The 8,693-nt window shown below is 40.4% G+C and overlaps 1 protein-coding gene across 2 annotated transcripts; it reads left to right on the forward strand.

Annotated features, from left to right (window-relative positions):
* The first annotated feature begins 5,969 nt into the window (after nucleotides 1-5,969).
* On the forward strand, nucleotides 5,970-6,995 carry neurod6a (neuronal differentiation 6a). Of its 2 annotated transcripts, XM_060920622.1 has the most exons (2): nucleotides 5,979-6,065; nucleotides 6,099-6,995. In XM_060920622.1, the coding sequence occupies exons 1-2, from the start codon at nucleotides 5,979-5,981 to the stop codon at nucleotides 6,993-6,995; spliced, it is 984 nt and encodes a 327-aa protein (XP_060776605.1). The 2 variants fall into 2 exon arrangements, with proteins under 2 accessions (XP_060776606.1, XP_060776605.1); XM_060920623.1 differs by having other exon boundaries at nucleotides 5,970-6,995.
* Nucleotides 6,996-8,693: the final 1,698 nt, after the last annotated feature.

An 8,693-nucleotide genomic window follows, 5' to 3' on the forward strand; every position in this document is an offset into this window, starting at 1 on the left:
ATTCAAAGAACCAGCTGGGGCCACACCAAGTCATAATATTCTCACATTACTGAGACAGAGCACAGCATCTAGGACATCAGAGTTGCTACCCTACAAATGTCATAGTGATACAATTTAAGCTTATTTAATAATAATAATAATAATAATAATAATAATAATAATTTCTCTCGCAATTTTAGCTGTCACAACCATCCTCATAATTTTGTTACTTCTACCATTATCTCCTCTGTTTACCAAATGTATTGAAGTATTTACCAGCCCTAAATTTTCATGCATCAGTTATATGCAGAGATAATATGCGCAAGCATTAAGCTGACTTTCCTGTTCAGAGCAACATGTAACCACATGCAGCCTCCTGACAGGAGCTACACTGTGCTCTTCCATATAAACAATCCTACAGGATTACAGGTCAGCCAGTAACCAAAGGCCGGGAACAAAGTGATTCCTGATGGACAGATCTGGCACAGTCCTGATATGAGCAGCACTCAAATCAACATTTCTGGCACCATGAAACACTTCCTTGCTCCTTCACGCCCACACAAACACAATCTCACATATCTCTCCTTATTACTGCCTTATAAAACATTACTATAACATTGGTGGGTTTATACATTTACATGTTTGCCAATGTTTTTCTTACTTACGAACTTGCCATGAGAAATATTTACCTTTAAAAACATGTGAATTGACATTACAGGTTGTGGTTTTAAGTACAAACCCCATACATTTACAATAATAATAATAATAATAATAATAATAATAATAATAATAATAATAATAATCTTACAAATCTCAGAAATTCACGTAATGAACAGACATTTTATATGAATTAATTCAAAGGTAAACCAGCCAAGATTGCCAGAGAAAAGTAGACATTTTTTGTGAGACCAAACAAGTAAAAATATCTTTATGTTCAACCCAAATACCTAGTTTTAATTTTCAGTGGTTATTATATTCTCAGTGTAACTATTTACACTGAATTATACTGTAATTCAGGAGAACATTAAAAAAAAAAACCTTTAGATGCACTGACATCATTAGAGTTCATATCTTCCATTTTGACTCCAGCTCACATTTAATCCTGACAAACTGAATGCTAAATCTAATCTCTCTCAAAGTGTCCAAGTTTCCCTGGGACTCGGAGATGTTTCACTATTCGCCTAATTTCCATCAAATATGTCTTTTTGACATTTGAATTTGAGATTTATATTTAGGGCTCTGATTTTTTGATTGACCAATGTTTATATATAGCACCTTACACCTCAGTTTTTTTTTTTTTGAGGTGTAAGGCGCGATATATAAACATGATCACACAACACACACGCACACACACATGCACACACGCATTTAACGGAGTGGAGGACTTCCTAACAGTTATTAAAATGGCATCTCATCAGCAACCTGTAACCAGACGGACTTATATATATATATATATATATATATATATATATATATATATATATATATATATATATAATTCATAATTCTTCCCACCCCTCACAGAATACAGCTGATTTAAATAGCCTCTAGATTCAGACCAACATTTCAGTACATTATGACAAGTCTCAAGTGGCACATGTGTACATATTAATATTAATATCTGACTTATTCCATAATACATTCTCTGCAACACAGTGGCTAATGAAATCTAAATAATAATTTGTCAAAAGAGTTTCAGGGTGAATGTTGTTGACTTCTAGCTTTCCAGCTCATCTGCATGATTCCTTTATGTTCCCAGGTGTCAAAGAAGCCAACTTATAATTATATAATGTAATTATACCTTATTATCTTATAATTAAGCCTCAAAATATGCTCATAATCAGAATGTTTAAAACAGTTGATCACATTTACGAGAGGAATGATTTATTTCTGATTTCAAAGAATCCCTAGTTGGTTCAGTGAGAGGAAAACCTTTAGAAAAAAAATCCTTTGGAAAACATGATATTTTAAAGCAACAGTTTCCACTGCTAGCATTCCTCCTGCACCTCTGAGATTTCAACATTATGCATTTTTAAATACATACATTATTCATGTGCAACGCTGTCTAACCATTAACACAGTGACAGCCTTACACCTCTGTACCTGTCTGTGTTGACACATTTGATTTTATTTTATCATATTTTATCACTGGAACAACATCATGCTGGAGTTTACACTCAGAAAAATCATTTGGAAATGCATAGTAACACTGTCTACTACATACATTTTCTCAGCAATTCTAGAAATGGAAGAAATATTGGTATTAACCCTGATTAAAAATAAAAATATATTTTCAATATGCAAACAACATAATCCAATACACATCTCACATGCAGATAAAAACCTTCCTCTGCAGTAGGTCCCCTAACTATCCAGTTGGTGTCATGGCTACGGAGACAGCTGAGATTCTCAAAAGGCCATCTTTAGCAGAGCTGATCTCAGTGAGCGTCTGCTTTGCATGTGTGTGTGTGTGTGTGTGTTTGTGTGTGTGCGCACGCATGCCACTTGACGTGTGAACATCACTACCTTCATTTGCATCCTGGGCCTGGCATCCCTCTGTCTTTAAAAGTTGATAATGTGTTAATTAAATCACTGGCAAACAGTGTGTCTGATACATGTGCTCTCCCTCTGAAAGACCCATTTCTCCTCATTTCGTCTGCTGGGTCTGAGGCCCGTGCTGCTGGGGAACAGGCGTCAATTCTATGCGCTGCTTTTAGGGAGCTTTTCTCTATTCTTTTTTTGGCAGCAGGCAGAGTCTATTTCGAAGTGTGCTTGCTAAATTTTTTATGCGAAATGGGCCGGGTCTGCACTCTCTCCTTTCTCCTGCACAATGATTTATTGCCCAAAAAGACCAGAGAACTAATTAACAGAGTAATTAATTAATATGAATTTGCATATTTGCATTTGCAATTAGTGCAGTCAAGTGATTAGTCTGAAATGAGAAGTTTGACTCATCAGATGTTGGTGTGTGTACTGGACCAGAAAGCCCGTCACCAGCTGAGGCATGAGAGGGTGGAGGGCAACAATTTATCTTGTTGTTATTGTTGTTGTAGGTGTGTGTGTGTGTGTGTGTGTGTGAGAGAGAGAGACTACAAAAACCCAAATGTAAAGAGACACACCAGGCAATATTTCAGTTATTCCACAAAATTGAGTCATACATGAGCTGATAGCTGACGAGGCTACCTTTATTCCATATTTTGCTGTTTTTTTTTTTTTTTTGTATTTTTGTGTGTGTGTGTGTGGGGGGGGGGGTTTCGAGTAGAGTTTTTATTTTGTCCTCGGTTGGTTCAGCAACATGCTCTGCCATTTTGTTTTTCTCTACTCACGGTATATGAGCCGATAGCTTAGTAGCAGAGTAGCCAATCAGAGTGCGCAATTGCTCATATCCAGTGAATGTAGATAGAATAATAACTGTTATGATGCTATTGAATGTAATATAACCCCTAACCCCCCTAAAACTCCTTAAAAGTCTCAATCTCATAACTATATCCTTTTTCTCTTATGAAATTTATTGAATAATACATAAAAGTTACTGGACAATAGGCTTTGATATGACTCGCTGAGTAATAAGATCAGAATTTAAGGAGATAAGGATATGAACAGAGTGGCACGGTGGTGTAGTGGTTAGCGCTGTCGCCTCATAGCAAGAAGGTCCGGGTTCGAGCCCCGTGGCCGGCGAGGGCCTTTCTGTGCGGAGTTTGCATGTTCTCCCCGTGTCCGCGTGGGTTTCCTCTGGGTGCTCCGGTTTCCCCCACAGTCCAAAGACATGCAGGTTAGGTTAACTGATGACTCTAAATTGACCATACCGGTAGGTGTGAATGTGAGTGTGAATGGTTGTCTGTGTCTATGTGTCAGCCCTGTGATGACCTGGCGACTTGTCCAGGGTGTACCCCGCCTCTCGCCCATAGTCAGCTGGGATGGGCTCCAGCTTGCCTGCGACCCTGTAGAACAGGATAAAGCGGCTAGAGATAATGAGATGAGATGAAGGATATGAACACAGTAGCCTAAGTTCACTTGGTCGATCTGACTGTTGCGTTAATAGCCAACTCTTGTTCATACCTCACTGCACCAGACAGGCACAATATATCGTACCAAATTTCACCTCAATGACAACAATTGCAACAACAATTACACGATACATTGCACGATATGTCTAATAAATTATTTTTTTTGTAATCTTTGTTGACATAGTATTGTAACATAAGGTTAAACAACAGAATAATCACAAACAATAATTATGTGTGTGTTTTTGTTTGCTACGTATGCATGGTTTGGCATTTCTGACCGCCTTTCAAATCTGTGCAAGGTAACACCTGGGGCATTTTCACAAACTCTGCCTCTGATGTGAATAATACATGAGCAAGGTTTTGTGTGTGTGTGTGTGTGTGTGTGTGTGTGTGTGTGTGTGTGTGTGTGTGTGTGTGGCTGCAGGAGCCTTCACTGATAATGGAATGTATGGGTGTCATGTCTCAGCATGGAAAGAGTCACAGCACAGGCCAATTACTGCTACAAGGAACGGCCAGATGCACAAGTCACCGAGGCCATCAGAGCAAAATCTGTCTCTCTTTCACCATTAGTATATTTGTGTGTGTGTGTGTGGGGGGGGGGGGGGGGGGGGGGTACAGACTACAGATTTTGCTTAGCAGGACTCAGGGGGCCTGGATGAGATTCAGACCTTTTCCACCAAACGCTTGGAACAGCAAGGACAAAACGATTATGCTGCGCATCACGTGCAAGGCAGAACCAATGGATACAGATCCATGTTTCAGTAAATTTCAAATCAAAAGGCCACAAAATCTTACTGATCTCTGTCATGGATAGCCTAGATTTTTTTTCCCCCCACTGATTTTTCTATGTCTAATCAACTTGACATTCAGCTGAACGTCAACGCTGGATGGCCTTGATGGTGCGAATGAGCACAGGCTCAGTCAGTTGGCAAATGCCCTTGATGGGATTGACCCAGCAGACAACAGCTATCAATCATCTAGCACTTGCTGTCATGAGGCTTTTTTTTTAAACAACAACAACAACAGAAAAAAATATATTTCCCCTTTTACTGCCTTCATCAAGACCTCCTGATTTTATAAATATTCATCAAAATCGTTAATATTTTGCTGTTGTATTATGTACACTATGCATTTAGCCCAATATGGCAAATGAATTTTCTGTTATTTCTCTGTTACATTGCAGCAATATTTTAAATGCATTTTTTTTTTTTTTACTAAACACGTCTGATTTTGACGGCGTGTATTTCTCTGTTGTCGTTTTTATTCTGGTTTTACCAGTGCTACCCAGCTACAGGCATGCCAGATGATCAGGGAGAAATAATGTCTCCAGGGACTAAATCACGTGACAGCCACTGCCACGTGACGTCAGCAGCAGATGGCATGGGTACCAGCTCTGGCAGTTGGCATCGGTGTCATTTCTCTAAGAGCGACGGAGAGGTGAGAGAATCGTATTTGGCTGTGCGCGCCTGCAGCAGGCAGGAGAAGTTCTTAACACTGAGAAAAATGGACATCGCCTGTTGACCCACAAGATCCAGGTAGGCTCAACGTGAACGCGCTTTCAGCCTGCTCGTGTGCGCGCGTGTGTTTTGTCAGGTTGCCTTTCAAACTCGCGTATTATGGAGAATAATTGACCAAACACGTTTTGCCAGAAGATGCCAAATAGACAAGACGGATGCTTTGACACTGGTCTGTGTGGACAGCTCATGTCTATAGGCTTTTTGTTTTATATATATATATATATATATATATATATATATATATATATATATATATATATATATATATATATATATATATATATATCCTGTATGGCTGGATTTTCATAATAATAATAATAATAATAATAATAATAATAATAATAACAAAGCAGGCTGTTTACATGCGCAGGAGCTTGATGATGCTTTTAGACAGTTTACGGATTAAATGTGTATTGAAAGCCTTTCATGGCCATTCAGTAGCTGTTGTTTCTCCACCATGTCTAGCAGGACTACAATGCTGACTTTACCGTTTGAAGAGCCGGTGATGATGGACACCCAGTTCGTGGCAAACTTTCCGCGTGACTGCGTGGGTGAGGTGAAGGTCACCAAACACGACGCCTTCAGAAAGGAAGAGCCGCTCTCACACACGGACCTTAAGGCGATGGACGACGACGAGTCGGAGAAGGACGAGGACGAGAGGGACGAGGGCCCAGACGAGCAGGACGCGCCACGGCGGCGAGGGCCGCGCAAAAAGAAGCTGACCAAAGAGCGGATCGACCGCGTGAAGCTGCGGCGCATGGAGGCCAACGCGCGCGAGAGGAACCGCATGCACGGCCTCAACAACGCGCTGGACAGCCTGCGCAAAGTGGTGCCGTGCTACTCAAAAACGCAGAAACTGTCCAAGATCGAGACGCTGCGCCTCGCCAAGAACTACATCTGGGCCCTTTCGGAGATCCTGAGCACGGGTAAGAGGCCTGACCTTTTGAACTTCGTACAGACGTTGTGCAAGGGCCTTTCCCAGCCCACTACCAACCTGGTGGCAGGATGCCTGCAGCTAAACGCCCGCAGCTTCATTGCCGATCACGGTGCCGAGGCGTCCTTCTCAGCCAGATCGCCGTATGACGCAGTGTACCCGGCCTACCACGACGACCTGGCAGCTACCGGGCACGGCGGAAGTGGTGGCAGTGGCGGGGCGGACGGTGTTAAACCCTTCAGGCCGTACGGCTACTGTGGCACCTACGAGTCTTTCTACGAGTCGGCGTCTCCTGAGTGCGCGAGCCCGCAGTTTGACGGACCTCTTAGTCCGCCGCTGAACTTCAACGGGATTTTCTCGCTCAAACACGAGGAGCCGGGTGACTATGGGAAGAGCTGCCATTACGGTATGCGCTACTGCGCTGTACCGGCTCGCTCCTCCATCAGCCAGAGCGCGGTGGCGCGCGCCTCCTCCGACCTGCACTTCCCCTACGACCTCCATCTGCGCGGCCAGTTTTACCCCGCACAGGACGAACTGAACGCCACTTTTCATAATTAGAGAGAGAAACACAAACTTGTCCCCTCTCCCTTCCTTCCCCTCCCCTCCCCTTCCCCTGTAATTACTGAAAACAACGAACTTCAGCTCGCAACATGTATTATTTACATCGCACTCCATTAGGAGCTCTTTGGTTGTTGGCCAGCTGATGTTTTATGTATCCGAGTTAACTGGATGCAGTGATTTGCTTGGAGCGGACATCTTGGCGTGGGATGTCCTTGAAAATCAGATCCATAAATGATGCTCTTGTTTAGTTTCATTTAATATTATTATACAAAAAAATATCACGATGCTGATAACAAATAGGACACGTTGGATATCATATCTATAATGGGTTTTTATGTAGGTCTACTCTATGGTTTGTTTGTTTGTTTGTTTGTTTGTTTGTTTGTTTGTTTGTTTGTTTGTTTGTTTGTTTTTCACTTGAGTATCCTGCAATAATTGTCTACTTTTCATTACGTTCATGAAAAAAAAAATCGCCCCGTGATATCAAAATGTCCAATACAAAGCAAGGCTCTTAATTTTGCAAGTTTGGGATAAATTCAGAAGAAGAAAAAAAAAACCGAGAGCAATAAATGCAAAGGCATCTATGCAATACACGGGCTTTTTCAAGTAAAAACCAGTGACACGCCACCACACCCTGCATTCCTCCAGTAAACTCCAGCCTGATGTCAAAGCATCCAGATCATCGGTACGTTTTATACTAACATCAGCTGCCAAGTGGGATACTACTGCTAACAATTTCGTTTATTTACATTCCAAGAGTTTATTTTTTCTGATCTTTAATGCTACACGGAAAAAAGACGCCATTTTCAGTGTCCGTTGTTTGTTTGTTTGTTTGTTGTTTGAGACGTGAAATGTGTGAACGATTGAATGTTTGCAGTGTTTATTTGGCGTATTTCATATCTTCAGTAAATAACATATAAATTTATATATAGAAATATATATCCCTTAAAAGTGACAAGTTGACAAAACTTATTAACTATGCTTTTAATTAATTTATTATTATTATTATTATTATTATTATTATTATTATTATTATTATTATTATTATTGTGTGTGTGTGTGTGTGTGTGTGTGTGTGTGTTTCTTTGACCATGAAAATTTGGGACTTGGACAATCTAATTTCTCGGAGGTGTTATTCCAGCTCTAACTGATGAACACTTCTTTAGAGTTTGCTACAGGCCTGTCTCAGCAGTGCGCACAAACATTAACAAGCGCTGTGTTAATAAATGAATGACATTAAATTAATGATCACTTGAAAGTTTAAAGCTTGTTAATGTATGCAACAGTTTGTTGGACATTTCTTTGCGTATCTTTTTCAAATGTACAGTGAGTTCATGAGATGATGTTGGAGATGTTGCGCACAGGCTCGAAACAATCACATCTATACACTTATTCCAATTTATTCGCAATTTTTATTTATTTATTTATTTATTTATTTATTGAAGCATGTAAAATATTTTGACTGGAAGGTTTGTGTCATGTATAGTGAACTCATGTCATGGGAATTCCTTGCCTTAATGATTATAGTTGCCCATCAGTTATGCAATGTAATGGATGTTTTCAGTGGTGGAAACTTGTACATCTTTCTCACACTACGACAAGAGGTTTTGTGCAAACGCTAAGGAATGCACTGAAACTGTTCTTGTGCAGATTTGTACGCTGTCACTGAGTTGTTTTGTAAAAATAAAATAAATA

The sequence above is a fragment of the Neoarius graeffei genome, chromosome 5 (genome assembly GCF_027579695.1).
Source record: "Neoarius graeffei isolate fNeoGra1 chromosome 5, fNeoGra1.pri, whole genome shotgun sequence".
In the NCBI taxonomy this organism is placed as follows: domain Eukaryota; kingdom Metazoa; phylum Chordata; class Actinopteri; order Siluriformes; family Ariidae; genus Neoarius; species Neoarius graeffei.